Source organism: Numenius arquata, chromosome Z (assembly GCF_964106895.1).
Source record: "Numenius arquata chromosome Z, bNumArq3.hap1.1, whole genome shotgun sequence".
Classification (NCBI taxonomy): domain Eukaryota; kingdom Metazoa; phylum Chordata; class Aves; order Charadriiformes; family Scolopacidae; genus Numenius; species Numenius arquata.
In genome coordinates this window covers 38,745,661-38,773,190 of record NC_133616.1, presented here as the reverse complement: position 1 = coordinate 38,773,190, position 27,530 = coordinate 38,745,661, and the positions used below count along the sequence as shown (strand labels likewise).

Genomic DNA, 27,530 nt, shown 5'->3' with positions numbered 1-27,530 from the left:
CCCTCCCTTCCTCCCTCCCTCTCCACGCTCGTCCTTCCTTCCTCCTCCTGCCCGTTGGCGCCCGCCGCTCCCGGGAGCCCGTCGAGGGCATTGCGCCGCTGCCCGCCCCGCCCCGCTTCGCCCCGCCCCGGCAGCCGCGGGCCCGTTCGCAGGCAGCCGATCGCCGCCCCGTCGCTTTCCCCCCGTCTGCGCTCGGCCGCCCCTCGCCATGTCCAAGCCGCCACCTAAACCGGCTAAGCCAGGTAAGGGAGGGGCCGAGCCCCCCGGCCGCCTCACTGGCCGTTTCACCGGGCGCACGGAGCAGCCCGCTGCCGGCTGACAACGTGGATGCTTCGGGAGTCGGGTCTGGGCTGTCAGAGTAGGGAGCCCGGCCGGGAGGCGGGTGGGGGGGGACCGGGGCAGGGCCACCTCCCGCTTCCTTTCCCCGCCCCGCCGCCATTAACCTCCGCGCTCCTTGCTCGGTGTCGGCGGAGGAGCGGCCCCTTCCCTGGCCCTAGCGCCAGCGGCCCTGCTGGAAGCCGTGGTGGAGCTGCCCTCGGCAGGCAGGCAGGCAGGCGTCGTATTTGGGCGGGATCGCTGCGGCTAGAGAGGGTGCCGCCGGGGCAGAGCCATCGCCCGGGGACCGGCCCCCAGGGTGGAGGGGCTGTGCAGAGCACCCTCACCCCGGCCCTGGGACGCGGGCCCTGGCCCGGGAGCCGAGGTAGCCATGGTGGCCATAGTAGCCATGGCGCTCGGCATGATGCCGCACCCAGCCAGCGGCCGCCGTCGAGGGGAAGCTTGCGTGGGCTGAAGCGCGCAGGAAAGCATTTAATCTGTTAAGGAACAGGCGATGGAAGCACTCCGAGGTTCGCCCTGTGATTGCATGGATTAGCAATATATTGATGCATAAGAGCAGTTTGATAGCATGGTCTCACGCTACGTTCTTCTTCTTCCATGACATCCACGGCTTTCCCTTGGAGGACTCCCGACCATGAAGCTCCCCGTGTGTCCTTTGACAATCTGGTGCAAATGTGCGCAGTCACCCTTTCTAGTGTATTTAGTTATTGATGCATAATTTTTTCCTCCTCCACCCTTTTCAGATAAATTTAGTGCAAAGTAAGTTTCAAGAAAATTAAAAACAATCACAGGTTTTTAAAAAATATGTTGAAAAGATATTGGAAGTTGCATGGTTTAAACCTTACACAACAATGGCATCTTTCAGGTAAACATGCATTCTTCTGTCAAAACTTAAGCCATTAGGTTTAGGGTTTTGTTTTCTTAAACAAGGAATTGATCTGGAAAATGCAATTGCTGTTTATAATGTTTGCGTATCATCTCTGAGGATGAATGGTTAAATTCATACTTTAAAGGTAAAAATTCATTGTGAATGTAATGAAATAGGTAAGACTAGTTGGTATCTCCCAGAATACGATTATCTGATCCCTAAGTAGAACTGAATTTCAGTATTTTTCACACTTAGAATAGTATTTGAAATACCGACTTTTTTAGAAATAATTAAATACATAACCTAATGGAGTATTTTAACTAGACAGCTTATAAAACAAGTTATTAATTTGAAGTCAAGTAAGTGCAAATCCGATTTAGACCATTTAAACCATCAGTCTTGACCTACCCACAGAAGCAAAATCTATTAAAGCTCTCCGAATGTAGAGTTTCATCCTTGGAAGAATTTCCTCTGCCTTGCAGTTTTCTAAGCCTCTTTGAAAACAGCTTATTTGAAATGAAAAATACAGTAATAGAGGCATTGCTGTTGTGGGCTCTCACCAAAAACCTGTACTGAGGAGATCTGTGGGCTTCTGCAAGGGTGTGGTGTTGCTCTTAGCAACCAAATATGTAAGAAGAGTAGATTCTTCCAATGAAGTTGATAACTCCATTTTCTGATTTGAAAAAATATGAGTTAAATTTAGTCTAAGATTCTTAAGGAGTTAAAGGCCCTAGACCTACCTAACCTGCAGGAGCTATCAGACTAACTCAAACGTGTTATGTTTAATAGCAGGTGTCTCTCACTAGCTTGCTGGGGTGCAGTTTTGTGGTATGCTTCATCTGATAAAATGCAGACTGCCATCAAAAGGACAGGTTGCCTACCCTCTCCACTCCCCCACCATCCCCTTTCCATTCCATTTAGTGACATGACAAGCTGGATCGGTGTTCTGACCTTTTATGTTAGGTTATTTTTATGTCTACTGAACTTGCTGAGCTGGTTTACCACATGAGCACTTGACACAGCAAAAGGAAATAGGTATAAATAAATGGCTGAAGAAGGAAGAGGAAGAGAACAAGACTCTTGATAGTGGCTTTCAGAGCTGATTAAGGGTAATGAAATTAAGAGAGAAAGTCTTACGGAGGCTGTTGCATTAATTTTCTTCCAAGGCATTTTCAGGAATGGACTGTCTTCTAGCATACTCCAAAATATTTCTGTAGTTGTAGATCTGTCTTTGTTCTCTTTATAATATCAGTAATGCCTGCGGTACTGTCATTGGATCTCTCAGGGCTATGTATATGAATGTATGCTAATTAAAGACAGATAAATATCGGAACTGCATGTGGTGAAATACGCTGTTATAGCATCATAATGCTATCTCTTTTGGTGGCTTTTAGACTGCATTTGTTGGGATGTCCTAATGCGTTTGGTCAAACTGCATTAATTTTTCTTCACTGACTATTATCAGGTATCCAGTCTATAAACTGGACTATAACCCATGTCGGGGAACAGGAAACTTGCTTGCCTTTCTGCTGAATTTTTACAATTCAAGACAGATAACAGAGAAAACAAGATATTGGTTGCTATAGTCTTTCCTTATTGTTCAGGAAAAAAGAAAGTGCAGGCTAGAGAGAGATGGAAGGAGATATAGCAGGTGGTGGGAAGTGAAAATATTTAATGAAATAAATACTCATGCTTTATAAAGCAGTAAGTGTTTACTGTTCATCACAGAGATGTTGGACATTAGAGTTGGATGGCTAGATGGTGCTTTAAAAATGTGGGGAAAAAAAGGAGGTGCAAAGGGAGAAAAACGTAAGTAGCCATAGCATGGCGTGTGTTTTTCTTCAGTACTTGAGAGCACTTTTTCTGACAGAAGGCTCTTCTATTAATCCTGTGGCGTGCATAGCACATTAGGATTTCAGTTACAGAGAGATGGTTTTGAGATCAATATATTTTAGACAATCATCCGATATGTTTGTCAATCATCTGTGGTTAGCCCTTGATTCATGATTGGTTTCCAGAGGCTTTCGAACGCTTTCAGTTCTAGTATTTTGAAAGTTCTTTTTTAAACAAGTGCCTAGCTTTGCTTTTCTCTTCAAGCTCTGAATTATTATTGTTTTCTAGCTGTATTTTCTATTTACACTTGCTATACATGTATTGAAGACACAAAGAAGTGGAGTGGGAATTGAAAACAGCAGAAACTTTTTTCTCTGCCAGTGTTATGCAAGCGAATGGTTTCCCTTTCATATTTCAAAATTCTATTGATGTCTCATAAACCTCTTAAACTTTCAATGTTGGATGTTAATCCTATGTACAAAAGTTACTTATGAAGTCCTTTGAACTCAGTTAGCTATATTGGCTTTTGTGAATTGTTTCCTTGTATAGTGCTCTCTGTCTGATAATGTATTTTTGATTAGAGCTGTACAGCAACAGCTTTTGGGGAGATGAAAGTGGTATACAAATATTTTAAAGGAACTTTATGTACTTTGATATTCTCCAGGTATACTGAGGTTTGTTCATCCTGGCCTAGAGTCTGCTCAACATTTACATTTTATGGAGAAAGACCAATCTTTGTCCCAAGGAAATTACAGTTTTAAATTATTCCAATTGAGAGAAGAGAGGTGGGAGGAAACATAGCATACGTAACATAAAGGGTTACTACCTGAAAGTAGGTCTGTTGACTTTGTAGCCACTAGTAGCTGTCACAGTTAAAAATAGGATTCTGAACAGAAATACTTAGTTTGAATCACAATCAAGTTCACTCTGCCTTAATTCTTAGGAATAAAGTAGGAGCTGTGACAGCATTCACAGGACTTTTTTTTTTGTGTTTGTTTGTTGGAGTCGATGATCTCAAAGGTCCCTTCCAACCAAGAAGATTCTGTGACAGAGACCTGCATTGAGTCACATGCCTAAGGTCTTACCAGTAGGCTTAAATTTGGCTTAGGTTGTGATGTTTTGGGTTCCTTCTGTAGTCAAAGGAAGGTTTCTGTTAGCTAGGGAGATGTGATCATGTGAATGTGGGGAGTTATGTTGTGGCATCAGCTCTAAGGGGAGAAAAACATCAGAGGAACAATTAAATAGTTGAAAGTCTGATTTCAAAGTGAATTTTAAACTTTCATTTCTGGCCCCAAACCCACTTCTTACTGCGAACTGCTGGGGCCAGAAACAAGCTTCCCACAAGTGAAGGCGTTCTGTGTATTTGCAGAAATAAAATTGGGAAGAAGTAGAAGATTTCATCATGAAACTGTGCTAGTCAAAATTCATTTGTGAAATTGTGTTCACATACATCTTCTAAATTCTGATTTCCTGTAAGCAAATGCTGTTTGTTCCTTCCTACTCCAGATACTGACTGGTGCAGTCCATGATTGTTCCTGGGCTACCATAATTTGTCATCGACAGTGGTACCAGTCTAACTTTTGAATTCTTTTCAGCATGTCCCTAAAGCAGATTCCTAGGTCTGTTTGTCTGTTTTGTCTGTTTGTTTAATACACTCTCTCCTCTTCCCTCCGATTTGTATGCCCTGTGTTCACTTCCCCTTTCTAACAAGCACTACTTAGAAGTGGAAGATGGTTCTCTAACCAGTGGCGTCTCTACTTTTTTCTGTCTCAGTTGTGGCAGTCCTTAAATGCTGTGTTGTACTCTGTTGTGTCTTTGTGAAAGGTATTTTGAGCAAAATGCCAAAATACAAGCTGCACTCCCGTTAAACATATTTCCACTACTTTTATTCCTGCTTGAAGGTGTGAGTGTAAAGCACCTTATTTTCCAGTTCCCGAGAAGCCAGAAAAGAATTCTTCAGTGTGGCCATAAGGTCATTCTAATAAAACTGCACATCTCCAAAGAGACATGCAGATCATAACATGAAAATTTCTTTGTTTATTAAACAAACTGCAGGCATATCACAAATTATTTTGATCTGCAGCTTACTTTTGATATTGTCACTTGTCCAAAAGATTGTGACTTTGAATTGCTGGTATTGCCAGGTTGTATAGTTCCTTTGCATGTTCTTAGGCCAACACTGAGAAAACAACCACACTGTCCTTTTGCCGCCAAGCTTTCTGTGAAGTTAAGCAGAAGATGCCTTTCACTTCCTCCAGAGAAATTAATCTGAACATGTATAAAAATTCATAGTCCCAATTATACATGTTCTGGGAGGAGACTTTCAAACAAGCATAGGCCCTGGAACATGCAAGCTGTACTTTTTCTTCCCCACATCTCAAATCTTATGCATATTTTCTTTTTGGTCTATTTGTTGCAGGATTCAAATTGTTTGTTTTCAATCAAATTGGAGTGTACCAGATTCTCAGCTGCTTCTGTGTAGCCTTATCAGAGCAAGGAGGAGGATGGCTGATGACAATTAGCCCGGGATTAGCTTGAACTCTTGTCGGAGTTGACAGAGTTGAAGTTTTCTAATTTATCCATAGATGACCGTGACCAAGTCTGATTTTCTAGACCACAGAGATTCTCTCTTTCTCTGTATTATAGGTATTGATTGTGCTTTGTGACACCCAGTGAGTCTGTTTATCTAAAGTTAATTCTGGTTTTTATGGTAGTCTGGAGCTGCTCACTCTAAATATAGCTAATGAAAAGATGCTGAAAAGATCAGGATCAATATATGATTTGTAGCACCTTGTTTCTGTCAATGAGATTTGATTGTTTCTGTCCGTGGGAGGTGAAGCAGGGTGTCAAATGCTACCAAAAGACCCATTTAAGTCCACTGGGGCCAGGCCTTAGTAGCTCCTGTGAACGTTGGCTTGATGCCATGACTATTTTCTTAACCAAAATAAATGGCTCCTGCACGAAGAACTTCTTCATTTGAAGAAGTAATATAAATTGACAGCTAATTAAATTGCTTTCTGTCCCCTTTGGTGCTTGTATTGGGTTTGCATGGCAAGGTTTTTGTTGCAGGGGGGACACTACAGGGGTAGCTTCTGTAAGAAGATGCCAGAAGCTTCCCTCATGTCCGATAGAGCCAATGCCAGCTGGCTCAAAGGTAGACCCACTGCTGGCCAAGGCCAAGCTCATCAGCAGTAGTGCTTCTGGGATAACATATTTAAGAAGGGGAAAAAAGTTACTGTGCAACCACAACTGCAGCTGGAGAGAGGAGTGAGAATATGTGAGAGCAACAACTCTGCAGACACCAAAGCCAGTGGAGAAGGAGGGGGGAGGGAAGTGCTCTAGGCACCAGAGCAGAGATTCCCCTGCAGCCTGTGGTGAAAACCATTGTGGGGCAGGCTGTTCCCCGGCAGCCCATGGAGGTTAACAGTGGAGCAGATACCCACCTGCAGCCTGTGGAGGATCCCACGCCAGAGCAGGTCTATGCCTAAAGGCAGCTGTGGCCCTGTGGGAAGCCTGTACTGGAATAGGCTTCTGTGGGCAGGACCTGTGGGCCTGTGGAGAAAGGAGCCCACGCTGGAGCATGTTTGCTGGCAGGACTTATGACCCCTTAAAGGCATCCACGCCGCAGCAGTTTGTTCCTGAAGGACTGCACCCTATGGAAGGCACCCATGGTGGAGCAGTTAATGAAGAACTGCAGCCCATGGGAAGGACCCACATTGGAGAACTTTGTGGAGGACTGTCTCCTGTCAGAGGGATCCCACACTGCAGCAGGGGAAGAGTGTGAGGAATCCGATCCCTGAGGAGGAAAGAGTGGCAGAGACATTGTACGATGAACTGATCACAACCCTCATTCCCAGTACCCCTGCACCACTGGTGGGGAAGAGGCAGAGGAAATTGGGAGTGCAGTGGAGCCTGGGAAGAAGGGATAGATGAGGGGAAGGTGTTTTAAGATTTGGTTTTATTTCTCATTACCTTACTCTGATTTTTGGCTGGTAATAAATTAAATTAGTTTTCCCCAAGTCAAGTCTGTTTTGCCCGTGATGGTAATTGGTGAGTGAGCTCTCTGTCCTTATTTCAACCCATAAGCCATTATATTTTTTTTTTTTATCCATTGCCCAGCTGGGGAGCGGAGTGATAGAGTGGTTTGCTGGGCACTTGGCCTCCAGCCAGGGTCAACCCACCACGGTACTGGAAGTTCAGCCCAAGTCAAAAAAGATATGAGCACTGCCATTCAGGGTTGGGTCTTTTATTTTTTTTATTTTTATTTAACTTCCCCTTCCCCCCTCCCCCGCCCTTCCTTTAAGGGGTGAAAGCAAATAAGAGGAAAGCAGAGAATGCTTTGGTGGCAAGTTGAGTAAAAGAGGGCATTTTAATGCTAGTGTCTGTAGTCCTATGGAAAAGCTGGGGTAAAAGAAGAGAAAGGAAATGGGGAAAAAAGCGTCACTGAGAGAAACAGTAACTCCTTGTTGCGAAAACACTTAGCACTTCTTTGGAAACAATCTTCTGTTAATGATACTGCAATTAATTAAACATAAACCTCAAAATTGCTAGGAGGAAACAAAGAGCATCTAGTCTTTTGAGAAAATGGTCTTTTTTGTCTTAAAAAGCACAGCAGGGATCTTGTTCCAGTTCAGTACATATCAGAAGCTTCATTTTTAAGCTGTTGCTGTTCAGCACCTCAATTTCTTTACGTTTGTGCATGTAGCTGGGAGAAGGTCACAGTAGAAATTTTAGTTGCCTGTTTCGTTTCCTGATAAAAGCAGAAGTTTATGGAAGTTATCCAAAATAGTTTGAAGGGCATTGAGTCGGCTCAGCCTAATAAAGGCATTTGTTTTATGCTCCTGGTTAGAGAGATTCATTAGTTTCACTCCTTTACCCTGTTGTGTTACTGGGGAAGCGTTTGGCAAATTGTGAATTGAGGAGTTTGTATGCTAATAATATTTGTATCATTTTAGTATGTGTAAGAACTTACCTTTTTTATTTGTCAAACAGTTGTTTTGCAGATGTTTAATGCAAATTCTGTAAGAAGGGAAAAGACAGCCTTGTGGCTTAAATATGGGATTGAAAAGAAGAACCGTTTAAATTTGTTCCTGCATTTAGAAGATTTATCGTGGGACACATCACTGCAGTGTGTCTCCATTTCCTTTGTTTCTAAAAGGGATAATCCCCTTGTTAGTCATGCTGAGAATGAAGTCATTAGTGTTTGTCTGGTGCCCTAATCTTTAAAAGGTACATGCATCTTCTGTATTCTAGTTATTTTGTTCTCTAGAAGTCCATGGTGGGGAGCTGCAGTCAGTCAACTTTGATAAGTTCAAATCAGTGTTAATGCATTAGTGCTCGGTCCTACATGAATCTTACAATGTGCTTCAGAGTGGAGAGATAGTAGAAAGGGGGAGCAGAGGAGGTCCTCAGGCACTTCCTAACTTTCTTCTTATTCCGAAGGACACCTGCCAGTGCAAGCTCTAAGCCTGTCTGCATGACTAGGGGTGGGCATTGCTAGATTAAATTTCTTCAAGTGTTTACAGGTACTCGTGTACCTACTAAAATAGAATTTGTCTGTATTTGGAGAACAGAGATTCAAGCTTAATGTGCCATTTGTGTCCTTATATTATGTTGTTTTAAATCATTTAGATTAATTTTTTGCATGAAAATTGCCATGCCAAGTGCTGAAGTCCTGTTATTCTTAGCTCTTAAATGCAGCAGTATTAAGCAGCAGGCCTAATGTCTATTTATATTTAGTTATATATTACATATTTAAAATATTGGTGCTAGTAATGAGTAGTGTTTAACTTCCACATAAGGTGCCGTAAAATTAATATTAACCAGACCTGCAGATCTATAGTGCAAGTCTGTACTTCATATTTCATCACAGGAAAATGCTTTAGAATATGTTGTGCTATGTGTGACACCACAGCTTGACGTTTGGGGAAGTAACTCTCTGTTTCTGTTGTATAGAATTAAAAAAAAAAAAAAACCCAAAATAAAAAAAACCAAACCAAACAAACAAACAAAAAAAAAAGGGAAAAAACCAAACCATGAATTGCCTTTTGTTTAAAGAACATTTCAGCAATACTTTTGTCACCATCAGTGTTTCCATTTTCTTTTCCTTCCCTTAGGGTGTAATAGCATTAGAAAACCTGTTGACACACATGCAGTACATTATTACAGGAAACACACAGGACACATACAAAACTGTATTTCTTGCTTTTTCCCTGTCTTCTGCCATCTTTGCATTCCCTCTTTAATATTTCTTATTCTTCCACTTTGTTGTCTATTTCCTCCTTTTACTTACATAAAACCTTGAAACATGGTGTGTGATGGCTCAAGTCACCAGAGTTGTCAGTGTGCAGTTCTGTCTTGCATTTTTCTGTCATCTGTGTGTGAAAGCCAAGGAGAAGGGACGGAACTCTCTCACCCATCTTGCTTTGTCATCTCTTGTTCTTTTTTTGTGGTGGTGGTGTTGGTGGTGTTGTTTGACTTCTCCCCAGCTGCAGTTCAGACATCTAATTCTGAAGCTTTTAGACCTAGGACACATTATGGTCCACTGTCCTTATTCATCATTTCTATATGGGTAACAAACAGAATGGAGCTTTCATCCTTTTTTAGCTGATGCCACAGTACGGGTATTTAGTTTCTGAGGCAAAGGTCTGGGAAGTGTTGGACCTCTTATGTCTAGGAAATGGCTGCTGTGTGAGAGAGAGAACCAGTAGAGGCAAACTGAAATTCTGTGGTGATATTAAAAAAATAAGATCTGGGAGAAGCATGGGATACAGTTAAAAATTTGACGAAAAATCATATATACAGTGTCTACATGCATTTGGCAATCTAGAAAGTTTACATGGATTAATTTTATGGTTAGACTTTTACATACACTTAGCTCCAAAAAAGGCTGAGACAGGACTACAGAAATGTTTTGCTTAGTAGTTATGCCTTGGTAAATACCAGTTCATAAACGTGTGCTGTGGGATGGCTCATGCTAGGGAATATTCAGAGGTATTTGGAAACATCTTTTAAGAGCCACCCCAAGACTGTGCGGTATGCTGCAAAATGGCAGGTTGTGCAGTTGAGTACCATCCTCCTTTCTCAAGCCTATCAGCATATATACACTTAGGCTGACATTTCTAAAGCCCTTAAAGCCCTTAAGTCACTGTTGTGGCTAGACTTTTAGGTACTGCGGTAGCAAAGACTACATCTAGGAAAAAACAGGCAAAAAGTTTCTAGCAATGGTTCTTCTTCACAGAAAGGTGAAAGCTTATTCTTGAGACATAAGGAAACCTACTCTCTTGTTACTCAGTTCTCTGCATATAATATACTACACAAGATTTTGTGTACGCATGCTTTATTGTATAGTACTAGCCTTTGGCAGTAAGTTACCAGTTTCTCTGAGGATACAAAATAGCCTGGGCTAAGTGTAGTCTAAGTAGTGCATTAGACTGGTGGACCAAATACTGCTTCAATCACAGGTTAATTTATATAAACATGTAAAGTGTAGTGTAAGAACCTGAAATACTGCCACATACTTCAGATATTTCATAGAATCATAGAATGGTTCAGGTTGGAAGGGACCTTCAAGATCATCGAGTTCCAACCCCCCTGCCACGGGCAGGGACACCTCCCACTAGAGCAGGTTGCTCAAAGCCCCATCCAACCTGGTCTCGAACACTTCCAGGGATGGGGCAGCCACAGCTTCTCTGGGCAACCTGTTCCAGTGCCTCATCACAATCACACTGAAGAATTTGTTCCTGATATCTAATCTAAATCTCCCCTCTTTCAGTTTAAAATCATTACCCCTCATCCTATCGCTCCACTCCCTGATAAAGAGTCCCTCCCCATCTCTCCTGTAGGTCCCCTTTAGGTACTGGAAGGCTGCTATAAGGTCTCCCTGGAGCCTTCTCTTCTCCAGGCTGAACAACCCCAACTCTGTCAGCCTGTCTTCACAGGAGAGGTGCTCCAGCCTCCTGATCATCTTAGTGTCACTTCACTGGACTCGTTCCAACAGGTCCATGTCCTTGCTGTGTTGAGGACTCCAAAGCTGGACACAGTACTCCAGGTGGGGTCTCACGGGAGCAGAGTAGAGGGGCAGAATCACCTTTGTGGACCTGCTGGCCACCCTTCTTTTGATGCAGACGTGGATGCAGTTTGCTTTCTGGGCTGTTTGCTGGCTCATGTTGAGCTTCTCATCTACTGACACTCCCAAGTCCTTCTCCTCAGGGCTGTTCTCAATCCGTTCTCTGCCCATCCTGTATTTGTGTATCAAATTGCTCTAACCCATGTGTAGAACCTTGCACTTGGCCTTGTTGAACTTCATGAAGTTCACACGGGCCCACCCCTCAAGCCTGTCCAAGTCCCTCTGGATGGCATCACTTCCCTCCAGTGTGTTGACAGTGCCACGCAGCTTGGACATCAGCAAACTTGCTGAGGGTGCACTCAATCCCTCTGTCCACATTTCTAACAAAGATGTTGAACAGCACTGGTCCCAGTACTGACCCCTGAGGAACACCACTCTTCACTGGTTTCCACTTGGACGTTGAGCCATTGACTGCAACCCTTTGAGTGTGGCCATGCAGCCAGTTCCAGATCCACCGAGCGGTCCATCCATCAAATCTCTGTTAGAGACCAGGATGTTATGCAGGACAGTATCAAATGCTTTGCATAAGACCAGGTAGATGACATCTGTTGCTCTGCCCTTATCTACCAGTGCTGTAGCACCATCACAGAAGGCCACCAAATTTGTCAGGCATGACCTGCCCTTGGTGAAGCCATGTTTGCTGTCACCAGTCACCTCCTTATTTTCCATGTGTCTTAGCAGCAATTCTAGGAGGATCTGCTCCATGATCTTGCTGGGCACAGAGGTGAGACTGACCAGCCTGTAGTTCCCTGGGTCTTCCTTTTTTCCCTTTTTGAAAATGGGGGTTATGTTTCCCCCTTTCCAGTCAGCAGGAACTTCACCAGACTGACACTTTTCGAATATAATGGAAAGTGGCTTGTCGGCTTCATCCGTCAGCTCCCTCAGGACCCCTGGATGGATTTCATCAGGCCCTATGGACTTATGTACATTCAGGTTCCTTAGAAGGTCTCGAACCTGGCCTTCTCCTACAGTGCGCGGTCCTTCATTCTCATAGCCCCTGTTTTCGCCCAGTCCATCAACTTGGGAGGTATGAGGAGAGGGGTTGGCAGTGAAGACTGAGGCAAAAGAGTTGTCGAGAATCTCAGCCTTCTCGTCTGTTGTTACGAGTTTGCCATTCTTGCTTATCATGGAGGGTATGCTTTCTTTAACCTTCCTTTTCTGGTTGACATACCTGAGAAGCCTTTGTTATTCTTAGCATTCCTTGCCAGATTCAGCTCCAGCCACACCTTGGCCTTCCTGACCTTGTCCCTCTGTAACTGGGCAGCAACCCTCTACTCTTCCTGCATCCCTGTACTCTTTACTTTAAAGATAAACAAACCTACATACTTAAGACTTCCGATATTTAAAAGTAAACAAAACGGAACAGTCTGCATAATATATTTCTCCATTGAGTTCAGTGGACTTCAGCAGTTCAGCTAATAAAATTATGTAAGATAAATGTTTCTTTTCCTGTACTCACCTTATACTTTATGCTTGGTGCTCTTGAAATGTACCTTTATTGAATTTAAAAAAAAAAAATGTTTATAGGGGTGCTTCTTTTGCAGTTTATGCAATTAAATCTGTACCTCTCTGTATTAAGGTTATCTTTTCTTGGCTTGGATGCTGCTGACAATCTTTTCAAAGCTGCCCTGATAAACTAAACATTGCCCACTTAGTGGAATTGTAAACACTATAACTTATTTTAAGTATCTGAACAGAACACCATGTCCGTTGTACATTCCATAAATAGGACTTGGTGACCATTTGTTGTTTTTCTTAAATGCAATGATTTCTGTGCTATTGCGTTATTTTCCTAATTAGTAAGGATTACAAGTAAGTATGAGAACATGTTGCAGTCATTGTTCATTGTTCCGTTTCTTTGTTCTTTCCTTAATTCTGTATCCTTTGACAAATCTGGTATTACTAATAAAAATATATACAACATGTATGAGTGCGTGTGGGTGCGTATGACTGAAACTACACTTTGCCTCAGAAATTGATGGCAACACTTTAGTTGACTTGAACAGTAACTTATGAGGACCATATTAGGTGTGCGCAAGAGACAGCTTACTTTTAGCTGGTCAGTTGGCCCATTTCCCTCAAAATCCATGCTGCTGGGTTGAGTCTTTTCATTATGATTTTCATTGACAGAGGCAGAGCACCAGTTCATTCAGCAAGCAGCTTTAAGGGTTAAGGATTTGAGGGCTGTATGTGTATGCTGTGTTTAGAAGGCACAATACTAATACTGTTTATTTTTTCTTTTTTAGGGCAGGTTAAAGTGTTCAGGGCCCTGTATACATTTGAGCCCAGAACAGTAAGTACATCTAGATTTCAGGATTTTGAGAAGCTTAATTTTAATCTTGTCTATAATAACATTTCTTCAGTTCTGCTAGGGTTGGCCTATTAGACTTACTGTACTATGTTTTCAATGAAAAAACCTGTTGATGGATATTGATTCTTAGTGTGACTAAAACTGCCTGATTAATCATCACTCTCCTTTAAGTCCAGCTCTTTTTAAAAGCAGCATGCTTTCTTCTCTCCTATCAGTTCCCTGTAATCTAAGATCAGCAATTGAAGTGAATTTTTCTTTTCTTCCAAAGGCAACAAGGATAATGGAGAACTAAGAGATTTGATGAACTGGGACCAATCAAAATGGGGATCAAGTTAGCAAACACAAGATATATTTCACTGCTTCTGTTGCATAGTGGTCTATTGGAAAGGTCACAGGCTTTTTATTCAGTTATCAGGTCGGTCACAGATCCAAAAAGTTAGCTGTAGGCAAGTCAAACTACAGTATGAAAGACTGTCAGACTGTTGCCTACTTGCTAGAGAATTTCAGTGACTGTTCTTTTGGAAGAAGAGCTGAATATACTCTGTTTTATCCATGTATTTGTTTTATGTTAAGTGTACACATTCAGATTTTTATTTACTCTTCCTTTTTTATATTATTTTTTTACAGCCAGATGAACTGTACTTTGAAGAAGGAGATATCATTTACATTTCAGACATGGTGAGTCTAAAACATCCCATACATGCTTCTGAGATGCAGCATATCTCTTGTAAAATATTTTCACTTTTCTCTGCAGAGTGATACCAATTGGTGGAAAGGAACTTGCAAAGGGAGAACTGGACTAATTCCAAGCAACTATGGTAATGTCTAGAATATTTTCATTTGGTAAGATCATTCACGGTCAAAGGAAATCACTAAATAAAAATAATTGATACGCTTATTTTCAAAAACTGATCACAGTATTGGCATTTAACAGTCCTCTACCAGAGTATTTCAGAATACATCAGCAATATCAGTCACCACTGTACATCAGCAGTGGACAGGCTATCTTATGTTTTTATAACCTAAAGGCAGCTTGAGTTTGCCAAGTGTTCATGTTTCTGGTTGTGCAGGTAACAGCAATAGATGTTGTCAGTTTTGAGGGGAAGAATGTGTGGATCTAAAGGATGGTTTTACAAATGGCACGTGAAACTGATAGGCTTGTATTCTTGATACCCTCAATGAATGTGTTGCAGCTTTCAAGATCTTCTCATTAGCAGTCTCTTGGCTATATTCCTTCAGTCTGTACATTGCCTTTTTCTTAAGTCGACCTAAGGATGGACAGGCGCAGCCTATAGTAGCTTAGAGATCAAGAAGTCTGACACAGAGTGGAGTGGCTTCTTACAGAGACAGTTAATCAATATGGGAATGGTTAAGTAAACCTGCATATGGACAGGAAGATTGCTAACGCAGATTCTGAGCAATTCTGTAGACCTCCTTTGATTCTTTTGTTCCACTTAAGAAATAAGGCTGTTTTGTTTGCAATTCAGCCACAGAAAACATTATTTTCTTGGGGATTGCACCACGTTAGATATCCCATACCCGTTTGGACTGAATAGAAATTGCTTTTTCAGATTGAACTAGAGTCACTTTGACAAGCCATGAGTGCAGACAACACAGCACATTTCATCCAAGTCCTCTCACGAAATGTAGGCAGAGTAGCAGTGTAACATGGCATATTACGTCAAAACTGCTAATACATTAGGAACTGTGGTAGATTCATGGTGTCCCTCTTTCACTGGGAGACATTCTGGTAGCAATGCTATGGTTCCCTGTTCTGACTTGTAGTTAGTGGAAATACATGAATAGAAGCCTGGGGTGCAGTTATTGAGACCATGGCATCAAATTTCACTTTAGTTTGTGACTTTCAGACTGATTCTACTCTTGCCATCTGCAACAGAGAGACAACAGATTCTTGTCCCTGTTAATAGACAAGAATAGATTACACGTGCTTACCTACACTCAAATTTATTTTGAACATTGAAGTGTGTTACATTTAAAATAAAATCAACAATTTACTCATTCAGTTTGTGTTCCCATTTGGAAAAGTTACCTGAACAAGAGTTTAACTTCCATTTTAGGCTGGGTGGGAGAGGATGGGGTCTGCACATTTCCAAGAATTTCGTGTGTAAGCAGAACAGAAGCCTCTGCAGACCCTAAGAATGAAGAGTACCAGGAACATGTCTTCTGATTTAGACAAACTTTAGGCAAAATCCTCAAAGGGCTGGTTGCTGCCATTGCGACTGCCTAGGTTCAGTCTTAACCGTTGAAACACTGTTATCTGCTGTGCTCTTGTGTAACTTTCTTGCAGAAGCTGGAACACCTGAAACTACTGTGCCTCTCGTGGGGTCTTGTGCTCCATCTGCTGGGCTTGAAGGAACATGTTTGAAAAGACTGTGAACAGAAAAGCTGATGAAGATAGAATCGGTGTTAGCTGCATTAAAAATACTTATTACTGAACATCTGACAAAAAATTTCTAAGACAAAGTTACTTTTAGGCTTTTGAGTTGTTACTAATGTTAATGCTTTGTGCTGTGCACTACAAACACCACTCAATTATCTAGCATGTTCTGCTTGTGTAGTGGCTGGCTGCTCTGGGACTGGCTTCTCCCAGTCTGCTTTGGGGTTCTGTTTACTCTTTGCACAAATTCTTTTAAGCTGAAATATCAGAATCTAGCATTTGTGTTTTATTTTACTCACAGCTAGAGAGATAAGCATCTGAAAGCTTGTGATTACAAGCATTGTGGGAGAAATACACACCAAAGTAAGAAAAGATCCGGATAGGCTACAATGGTCTTGAGACTTTTATTTCTGGTAACTGACATACATTGTATTTGCCTATATTGCATCTGATTGCAGTAACAGTTTGATCTGAGGAACACCCTTTCATGTTCTCCCTGCCTGCTGTAACAAGCCATAGTGCAGGGCTTAGAGAGCCTACTTTTCTCAGATTGTACGCTGTCCTGCTTGCCTGTACTCTTAGTAGTCACAGGGTTTTCCACCTGAAAAAGAAGTTTTTACAAAAGGGTTTCCAGATTATGGTCTGACATCCAACTCTTTCACAGTGTTGTTAAGTTTCTTTTTGCTGTTGCAACAGCACAGTGACCGGGAACTGTTTGCTGCTCCTCTGTAATAAAACCTAAAGCTTGTGAGATGAAGGAAAGGTCTACAGAAGCCTGAACTTCAGTCTGCCCATCGCTACATACATTGTTTAAGCAGTCTGGATTTGCAGATCTCCTGCAAGTTTTCCAGGGGAAATAAAAAATGTCCATAAACCAAATAGGAATCCTATTGGCAAATTTTTTTTAATTACCCATCCCAGACCTCTTGGAAATAATTCAGTCATAACTACAGATGGCAAGTTGTATGTTGAAAGACTAGCCACATGCAACTGTTGAAAACCATCTTCCAAGCATAGAAAAGGAAGTAACAACAGAGATGAAATATTATCAGATTCCTGATGTCTTGCAACCACTGATCAACTTTATGCTGTTGTGTGAGGTTTTCACAAGCTCTTCTCTGAATTACTTTCCCATGCACAGGAAATTGAAGTGCATCTGACTAGTTCATCACTCACAAATCCCCTTTCACATTAGAATCAAATATGTATTACTGTTTTTTTTTTTCTGGAATAAATTGAAGTTCTGTTTCCACACAGGTGTCAAGTATCTTTCAGAAGTAGTTAGAATTTACTCTCTGTTTCATTTCAGTGGCAGAGCAAGCTGAATCTATTGATAACCCACTGCATGAAGCTGCCAAACGTGGTAAGTGTGATTTGGGTTTTAGTTGTGTAATGCTAAAGGATGATTTGTTTGTTTTCTGCCAAAATAATAATAGATTTAGAACGAAGATACCCTGTCTGTTTTGGTTGTCTGGTGTGTTGAACAAGTTTTCTGGTAAGTTTTGCAGCTTTCAGAAGCTGAGCTAGTTTACAGCCTGGTAGAATTGCCACTCTGTGATTGTATACACAGAAAAAGAGTTTGCTACCATCCATTTAACAATATAGGGATCTAAAGGTGTTCTGGAAGTGGAAGAAAAGATGTTTCGTGTGACTTGGACTAGATGTTTAATGAGTTATAAGTGCTGCTGCTAATCACTTTTCCTCCTCATAAGTTCATAGGAGGACTGACACCCTTCAGAAAGAATTACATGCCTTTAATGCTTCTGTTAACTTTTCAAATGAAAAAAAAATAATCAGAACTGAATTTGTCTTTCAGGCAACGTAAGCTGGTTGAGAGAGTGTTTGGATAATCGAGTTGGGGTCAATGGCTTAGACAAAGCTGGAAACACAGCTCTGTACTGGGCATGCCATGGAGGCCACAAAGGTATCAGAGAATTAATGTGAAATGACTGTTCTGTGATTTTCTCGATTTGCTTGTTAGACTGACTGCTAAAATTGCATTATTAAATAATAAAGCAAGGGGTTTTTAAATGTTGTTTTAATTTTTTAAAAAAAAAAGATAAATCTAGAAGGGAGGTTCAGCTCCATCAAATACTGTGTGTTTTGTTGTTGCTGTTGAAGCAGGCATTCCAATCAGTGTAACTGTTAGAAGAAGAGTGGGAAGAAGACCACAAAGAAGTGTTGTATTGTTTTGGATATTTTATGCAGTAGCATTTCTTTGTGACTAATGGTTGTTTGCTCAATGCAGTCTGACTGTTACAGATTTTAAGTAGCTGATTGGGTTGCTCTTTGATTGAATCTTAACCAAAATTTATGCTATGAATGCAAACAGCCTTATTTGCTTCCGCTAATTTTTTCTCTTTATTTCTACCTCCTATTTTCTGCAGATATAGTGGATGTTCTGTTCACCCAGGCAAACCTAGAGTTAAACCAACAGGTAAGTTAAACCAATAGACCCTTACAGTAGAGGTGTGATGTTATTCATCCTTGGTAGAAGCTGAAAGGTTTTTTGCTGTATTTTAATCCTGTTGCTTTTCCCTCTAACTCCACAGAACAAATTGGGAGACACAGCTTTGCATGCTGCTGCATGGAAAGGTTATGCAGATATTGTAGAGATGCTGCTGGCAAAGGGTAAAGATCTTTACCAAGGTTTCAACAATCTGTGTGGCAGACTAGATTCCTGAATGTTTATTAATCTGTATTTTTTTAACTGTTTTCCTATAACCCAGGTACAGTCCTTAGCCAGCATACCTGCCTGACTTTATAAGCCTTGCAGAAAATTCTGGCAGCTGTTTGGAAAGTAGACATCTCACCTGCTCAAGATAAATTTCATCCTGCTTTGCAGACAAAGTTAGGCACTTAACCCCAGAACAGCAATGACATCTGCTTCCTGGAAAGGGAGAGCAGCCATCGAGTTCCCTAGCCAACTGTAGCTTATGGAAGAGCATCCATAGCTTTTAGTCTGCTTCAGAGCAGTCCACAGATGAGATTCCCTTGTCCATTACTGTTCTGAAACTCATGCTACTGAAACTTGTATCATAATACCATTGCTCAAGAAATAGCTGGGACAGTGGTTCATGATGAAAATTTTCTATTATAAAGGGGCAAGAACAGATCTGAAGAACAATGAGAAGAAACTGGCTTTAGATATGGCTACCAATGCAGCTTGTGCTTCCCTGCTTAAGAAGAAACAAAGTGCAGGTATTTCTGATACTGTTTTCCTGATACATTTTCCCTTTTTAGGGGACCCTTAATATTCTGGCCAAATATCAATATGTTGATAGCCACAAAACCCACTTGGGAGCTATGTGGGTTGAATGTTGTGTTTGGAAGGGTTCGCTTGAGAGGGTTAGTTCAGCATAACTATGATAGTGACCTGTGGTTTGTCACGTTTAGTGTTGTTGACTCCACACAATATGCCAACTTGTGTCGGTAAGAGGCAAAAGAGTTCAGAAGATGTGGAAAGGGAAGGAAATGGAAGGCAGGCCCTTCAGAGTGGAGAGAGAAAAAGCAAGGATGGAAACCACTGTAAAAGCAGTATACCACAAGCGACAGGGTATGAGGGTAGAATGTGTGGTATGTTCCCCCTTATACAGAATCACAGAATCACCTAGGTTGGAAGGGACCCTTTAAGATCATCTAGTCCAACCAATGAAAAAAAAAAAAAAAAACCACACACACAACACACCACACACAACCCACCCACACACCACCACACCACCCAACACTAATCCATATCCCCGAGCACCATGTCAACTCCTCTCTTGAATACCTCCAGGGATGGTGCCTCAACCATCTCCCTGGGCAGCCCATTCCAATGCCTGATAACCCTTTCAGTAAAGAAATATTTCCTAATATCTAATCTGAACTTCCCCTGGCATAACTTGAGGCCATTACCCCTTGTCCTATCATCTGTAACTTGGGAGAAGAGACCGACCCCTGCCTCTCTACAGCCTCCTTTCAGGTAGTTGTAGAGAGCAATAAGGTCTCCCCTCAGTCTCCTCTTCCCCAGACTGAACAACCCCAGCTCCCTCAGCCTCTCTTCGTAAGACTTGTGCTCCAATATACCTGTCTATTACTCCAAACTAAGCCAAATAAACACCAACCGATGCTCCTCTTTTATTTTCTTATTGCTAATTTTTTAAAATTTCTTGTTCCCATGTCTCTTTGAGTGATTCTCTAATAGGGAAATAAAGAATGCTTTCAGGTGTTTATCAAAATAGTCTCACTGCCTCCCACTTGTGTTCATCTCTCGCAGTAGCACAGTGTCCATGTACAAAAGAGTTAAAGAGATAAAAGGCTGTTTTAAAAGCCTGAACAAAGACTGGTGTTCAGTCAAAAAAAATGTTCAGTATTGCATAATAAATGTAGATTTCAGGAGTCTGAAGTTAGTGGAAGCCCTAGGTGAATTACACACAAGAAGAGAAATTACTTAAAAACACGGGCAGAGTTACAGCTTGTATCCGTGGGATATGCAGTCTAGCAAATGTATTGTCACTGGGCTAGCGAGAACAGAGGAAATGCTAACCTGTGGGTGGTTATTGGCTATGGGAATTAAATAATGGAATAGCTGACTGCAGCTTTAGAAGGCCAAGAAGAGCAGTTGCAGCAAAAATACTGTACAGCTTTTTGACAGAGGTAATATCAGGATTTTCCAAAAAACCTTGACAAATTATTTTTGTCAGTTTTAACTCTGAAGAAAGCAGTTATAACAAAGGGCAGAATTTTTTCTGTTACCATATTTTTAATCCCTGAGAGGAGCACTTACTTAATCTTTGCCTGTCAAAGATTAAATACTCCTGGTACAGGAGTGTTCTCTGTTCTAATGTCCCTAATAATTGTATTAATTTTTCATTTTCCGAAACTAGGTAACTTATCTTCTGGTGCATTTGCCTCACTCCCTGTAAATTAATTTTGTTTCATGGCTGATTGATTGTTTTTTTTTTTTTTCATCCTTAGTCACTTCATCTATCACCAGTCTCTGGTACTCTCTCACACTACCTTTTCTTTTTTGCCTTGATATAAGAGCTGATGTTCTCAGTCTAACTGCAATTTCAATATTGGCTTCCTTGTTTGTTTTTCTGTCTTAATTTGGTCTTTTATAATCTCTCTTGACACCACTGATCTGTATACTTCCCTTATATTTTGTATTTACTTGGTTATTTTTATTCATTTCATTCTTCTGTGTCTATTGGTTCTACATTTCAATATTTCCAATGTGATTGAAAGAAACGATTGCTCTTTTTCAGAGATTCAGTCCTATATCAGTAGTCGTCCTGCCCCCAATTTCAAATCTCTTCCTATTTAAATGTGGATTCTGTCATAGTCCATCTATAAAACATTTTTTTTTATCCAAGAAAGCTTACTTTGCTTCTACTGAAATGTTTAGTTTTGTGTTTACGTGTGTACACACACGTTCAGATGTCATGATTGCTGAAGTATATTCTAAGAAATGAAAATTATTAAAGTTATTAAAGGATTGTGTCATTTGTGCCCCTGAACAAGGGAGCAATTGTTATACAGAAGAAATACCTCTTCAGCACAAGGCTCTACAATTTATTTCTTTTCTTTCCTTTCTTCCTCTGCTGCTTCTCCTACTCAAAAGGAAAAAAAAATCTTAGATTTCTTTTATCCAAATAGTTTTAAATTTACTCATTTTTAATATTGCAGGAGTCTAGGATAACATGGTTATCACTTCTGGGAATTATGTCAGTCTTGTTATGTTTGCACCTGGTATTTTTAATACCTTGTTTTAATATGTTATTGCAAAGATAGGACTGAATAAGATCTTGTGATTCCTGGCTTTCAATAGTACAATATCATTACATTATGTATAATCCATATTCCTATTCCCATATATTTGAAAATCTGTAGGCAAATAATCATCCATCACAAAAAGCCCATGCTCTTTATCTTTGTACAGTCCCAAAGGTAGACGTAATTCTCCAGGCATTGCTGCACATATAGTACTCCTTTTTTTCTGCTTAGTATCCTTCAAAAGCAAAAGCTTGTAAGTAGATCTAAGAAATATTTGTTCAGGAAAAAACCTAGGTGAGAAAAGAGGGAGGGGAAGTAATAGATGGATTTTAATCGGAGAATGGCAGCCAGCTAGGCACTCAGAATAAAGCCATAGAGGCTCTTCCTCCAGCTCAGCCATCCTTTCCTTTGCAATTTAAGGGTAATATATACAGAAAATAGAATTAAAGAGTTTCAGCTCTGCTGTACAGGTTCCAAGGAGCCAGAAGATGGCTCTTGAAGGTCATGAACAGACTAAGTCTCATATGTAGGAGATGTGATTACTGGCTTAGCCCTCCCTACCTTTGAGATCTAGATCTACAGCCCCATCTGTGTAGCCCTAACATCCCTTAATGGTAGAGGCATCAGGTTTCTTCAGTGCTGGTTTGCAAGAATTGCCAATGTGAAGCTTTTTCTGATTTTATTCTGGATTAAGAGGGGTCTTTGTTTCTTTCCAGGTGCAGTCCGAACATTAAGTAATGCGGAAGAATACCTCGATGATGAAGACTCTGATTAGCTTTTTTCATTCAGCCTAAAGAACTATAACTTGCATTGCCTATGTCATTCCCAAAATGTATCTTTACAACTGTAAAAATATCTTATTTAGAATATTGCAGTCTTCCAGTATAGCATATAAATGACAGGTTCCAAAGGAATAATCTTCACGTATGCCAGAAGATGCCACATTTTAAATCTGAGTTCCTTTGGAATTATCTCACAGAGGAAGTGTGGCATACCTTTATCATTGAATGGGCAGAGGACCATCTTCTAAACTCACAGGTTTCATCTCAGGCCTTCCCAGTAAGTGCCTTTTGTCTCTGGAAAACGCTCCTCAAACTGAAAGGTCCCTCTGGGACAGCAGGATACTATTGCTAACATTTTCCAAAATCTCCCTGAATATTGGTTCCTTTGTGCAGATAAGATAATACTGGCAGAGTCAGTACTGGCTGACAGGCATGAATGGAGATGCTGCTAGAGCGTGACCATCTTTTGTCCACATGGAGCCAGCAAGGCAAAGTTTGATTTTATTTTTTAGTAATTTTTTTGGCAAAAATTTTTTCCCCCATTCCTTCCTGTACCCCTCTAAATAAGGGGTAGAATGACATGGGATGGTCTGCCCTGGATGCTTTGTCTTCTCTGTTGCTGTGGGCCCAATCCCTGAAATGTAAACTCAGGTGAAATGCTTGCTTAAGTCAGTTTTGCTTGACTGGACTTACACTTACTTCTGGACTTAGTGACGATGATTTTGCTTTTTGAAGTGCATTATGCTGAAACTATTCATAGTGAAAGGAAGACAGAATATTTTTCTATTTATCCTGCCTATTTTTTTTTTTTAGATCTCCTGCTTTTATTTTTTAAAAATGTTCTTATATCTTATCCTAAATTACCTCAAAGCTTAAGTGTGTTTGACGGAACGAGGGAAGATATATATCGAATATACCAGTTATCTTTAGAAGAGATATCTGAAGCTGAATAAACATTTAAAATATGTATTACTTCTTCCTGTGAATTAAAGAGAACTGAAAAATAAATTGAGCCACTTTAAAGCTTCCCTGCAGAGTTAAAAAATAAATACTTACTTCAGATTGCTCAAATAGCTGCAGCCAAATATCATACCCTACTGAGGGATACTTCCTTACTGTGATGGTAAGAAAAGTATTTGAAGTACAATCTCATTTTTAATTTTTGTTGCTAACTTCCCTATTAGCAACTTTGATAGATTCAGTCCAACACAGCAGCCTGTGCTACTTAAAAAAAAAAAAAAAAAAAGGCAAAAAAAAAAAAAAGCAAAGAAAAAAAAGCAAAAAAAGCTCTTGTGAAAGGTTGGGGATAAATGAAAAGCTCTTGCGGAAGATTGGGGATAAATGAAAAGCTCTTGTGAAAGACTGGGGATAAATAAAAATCACACTAAGTGTTTTAGAGATTAAAAGAAGTCTAGAGCACTCTTACATCCCACTTTTAAAATTATATTGAACCAGATTTTTTGTATTTTTATTATCTGGAAAGAACTAGATACAGGTAAAGCTTGTTAAATGAGCACTTACCAAAGAAGGCAGCGCTTGATTGACCAGAACTGTGTAAGATGGAGGCATTACACAAATAATCATCTGCAGATATAATTCTAAACTGTTTAAGTGTTAAAACCATAAAACAAATGTTTTAGCCCTATGAAATACTGTGGTCGACTGAACAGTGATGTTTTATTTTGTGTGAACTTGAAGATCCTAGAGGGGAAGAAATTAACACCAAAGCCACCGAGTTTTTCTCTCTAGCTTTCATTAGAACAATTGTTGAACAGGACTTAACAATAGGCAGAAACTGTCCTGCTTCTCATTTTATCAGCCAGCTATTTTTTCTAGCTCAGACTCTTATCACAGTAAAGCCGCATGCATGCTGTTGACTAACATGATGCAATTTCACAGTGCAAGGAAAAAAGGACCTGTAGTAAGAGGCTAGAGAAGCAGAAATGTTCTTGTATCTGTTGCGTGAATCATTTTCCTGCATAAACGAAGCCCACAAGGTTAAAATTGCTCGATGTCACAGGATGTGGAGAGAATGGCTCTTCCAAGTCATCGTTTTCTCTATCAAGCTTTGGAGGCAGAATTTGTATTCATAAGTAACTCTTGATGTGATGTCTTCTGCTGCCATGCGTTCAACATCCTAGAAATTAATTGCAGCATTTGATTTAAAAATTTAATGTTGTTCTCACATCTGTGGAATTAGCTGCTGCCGGAAGACCCTGTGTTCTTCTGCAGACAGATCTAAGTGCTGCAAGGGAAGAATGGTGACAGAAGTCCAAGCTGGGTCCAGAGATTGCCTGTGAAGTCCTTACTGGAGTGTCCTGAAGGAGGCACATTTACAACGCAAGGCAGCTAGCTAATGCTGTAATTTGTTTCTAGGACCAGAATTACTGCTTTTTTTTTTTTCTTGCCCCCCCCCAACTTCGTTTCTCCTTATGCAACTGTCTACTCATCTTGTGAAATACAAATCACTGTGAAAACTTTCAGGCAATAAATTACTTTTTGCCTAACTCTAGCAGTTAAGTTTTGATTTAAAAAACAAGAGCAACAGAGCAAAAGTCCTGTAGCTAGAAGGAATTACAGCTGGAGTAAGACGATACAATATGTTACTAGTTTTCAAACCTAGTTACTCCCCTTACTTTTCTACCTTTCTACAACGTGTGTGCCTGCAGGCTCTTGGATAAATTGAAGACTCTTACCAAGGACAGCTGCATTAAGGTTTGTAACAATAAGAAAAATAGGTTTTTAAGAAGAGCAGCAAAATGAAAGTCGTCAAGCTTATGCTGTCTCCTAAGTGCACATTGAAGTATATTCTGTCCTGTGTACTTCTGGTTGAACTCCATGTGTGCCTTTTTATTGAAAATCAGCTGTGTTACAGTTAGAAGTGCTGTTCTACTAGGGGATAGAAATTGTTCCGATTTATTTGAGGCTTTTTCAAAATATACCAGTAAATTTTCTGTCTGCTTCATCAAAAATCCCTGGTTTGTATAAATTAAAATGGAACATTTCTTGACTTGTCTCCAGTAGAGTTCTTAGTCCATGTGGATAATCTTCAGGTTACTACACTGTTTGACTAAGACAAAGCCCATCTTACTAAATTCAGCTCTTATACGTGTCCTGTCACCTGAAATGTGATTTGCTTAAAACAGTTAAGGTCACATTAACTGTTTAAACTCGGTGGCCCGTTTTCGAACATGCAGTCCAGCTTAGAACCTTCCTGCTTCCTGAATCCTAATTTCTGAAGACAGCATTGAGTTTCTTGTGTTTGAGTTTTATATCAAGGGCCAAATGTTGCTGAAAGTAAGTTAGCCTGACCTTCTGATCGTTTCAGTTATCTGCTACAAAGTCAGGTGTTTGAGCATGCAGTATACATTACTGAATTAAAGATTTGTTGTTTTGACAGGTCATCCATTTGCTCCTTCTTGAGACAGACATGAGCTGAAGTTACAAAAAGTGTTCTGGGGCAGTGCTAGTCATACTGCACTTTGATCGTATCAGGAGACAGAAGCAAGCTGAAATGGTTTGAAAAACTTGAAACAGGATTCTTCAAAAGTAATTTGAGATCAAATTATTTTGATACAAAATCGTTATCCTCATTCACTAAAAAGATGAAAAGGCAACAGCTGGGTTTGTTTTGGTTTTTTTTTTTTTTTTTAAAGCTACACAATAAAAGAAAGCAGAGAAGCTAAAAATAAGACGATAGTACAGAAGCAGTTCAGAAAAATGTAACTCTGTATCAAAAGTTCTCGGGCAGAATTTGGACTGGTGGTAGTGTCTGCCTGTGAAAGGGGGAAAAAACCCCAGCTACCCATTTACCAGATGCTTGCTATTTCCCAGCTGATAATTGATGCTTAAGATGATGTGTCCATTCTGCAGCCTCTCCTAGAAAGCTGCATCACTACTTTATCCTTCTACCATGTTTATCAGCTTTCCTTTGGGCTCTGCAGGGATGGTCTAGCATGCCAGAGAGCTCTGCTGGAAGAGGTATTCCTATGAGGCAATCTTCAGCTGACCCCTGAGCACTGGAAAAATTAGTGTAGTTCAATGTTCACCCTCTTAGTTACAGAAGCAGGGGCAATTTCCTGTGGTTGTGAGCAACTCCTGAGGTCAGAGGCTGAGGCATCCTGTTGCAAAGATAACAGTAATTTAGATGGAGGCTTTTTAGTGCATGTAGAACAGCGTAGATCTTGGCAGGGTACCAGTGCTCAGCTGTTCCACATGGATTGAATTTATGCAGGAAAGGATCCATATCTTTCAGAGGTCAATTTCACTGAAATCCTGAAGAACACATTAGAGGATCTGTGCCTGTTCTGCACCATCACCTGGGGGCTTTTTCTTATAGAGATGGATTACTTGGAATATGTGCTGGTTCTTAGCATGAAAATTCATATTTCTTCTTCCTCTTCTCTCCAAAGACTGACTTAACTTAAAGGACTTCAGTGAAATTTAACATAAACCAGGTGTGAAGACATAAAGTACCACAAGCAAACTGAACATTTAAAAGCTTACTACAATCATGTTTCTGGTTTGAAGGTCTGAAGCAAGTCTCTGGAAACCAGTAAAGATACATGGGAAGTGGAGGACCTCTTTCTTGAACCTCAGCACAAATCCATTTTTGTTCTCTTGATTTGTGTTGCTGAAAGACTATGGAGTGCTCACTAGTCAGACAAGAATAATTCAAAAGCATGAACCACTGCAGAGGCTGAACCACTGCAAATAGTTTCTCCTTGGTAGGAAGATTTCTGAGGATGAACAGTTTAAGTATGCTTCTTACAACTAGTGCTGAAAATAATCTAATTACTTCAGTAGGTGTGACAAGGTCAAAAATCACAGAATGGTTAGAGTTGCAGGGGACCTTGAAGATTATCTAATTCCAATTCCCCTGCCATGGGCAGGGACACCTCCCACTAGAGCAGGTTGTTCAAAGCCCCATCCAACTTGGCTTTCCAGGCTAAGGATGGGGCATACGCAGCTTCTCTGGGCAACCTGTTCCGATGCCTCATCACAATCACACTAAAGAATTTCTTCCTGATATCTAATCTAAATCTCCCCTCTTTCAGTTTAAAATCATTACCCCTTTTTCTATTGCTACACTCCCTGATAAAAAAGTTCCTTGCCAT

The 27,530-nt window shown here is 40.6% G+C and overlaps 1 protein-coding gene across 1 annotated transcript; it reads left to right on the top strand.

Moving 5' to 3' along the window:
* Positions 1-110: 110 nt before the first annotated feature.
* On the top strand, positions 111-23,640 carry OSTF1 (osteoclast stimulating factor 1). The gene is made up of 10 exons (XM_074166851.1): positions 111-242; positions 13,412-13,458; positions 14,104-14,154; positions 14,231-14,294; positions 17,184-17,237; positions 17,691-17,798; positions 18,262-18,311; positions 18,427-18,505; positions 18,977-19,075; positions 22,348-23,640. Exons 1-10 carry the CDS (start codon positions 209-211, stop codon positions 22,404-22,406), a joined length of 645 nt encoding a protein of 214 aa, XP_074022952.1. The 5' UTR covers positions 111-208; the 3' UTR covers positions 22,407-23,640.
* The last annotated feature ends 3,890 nt before the right edge of the window (positions 23,641-27,530 follow it).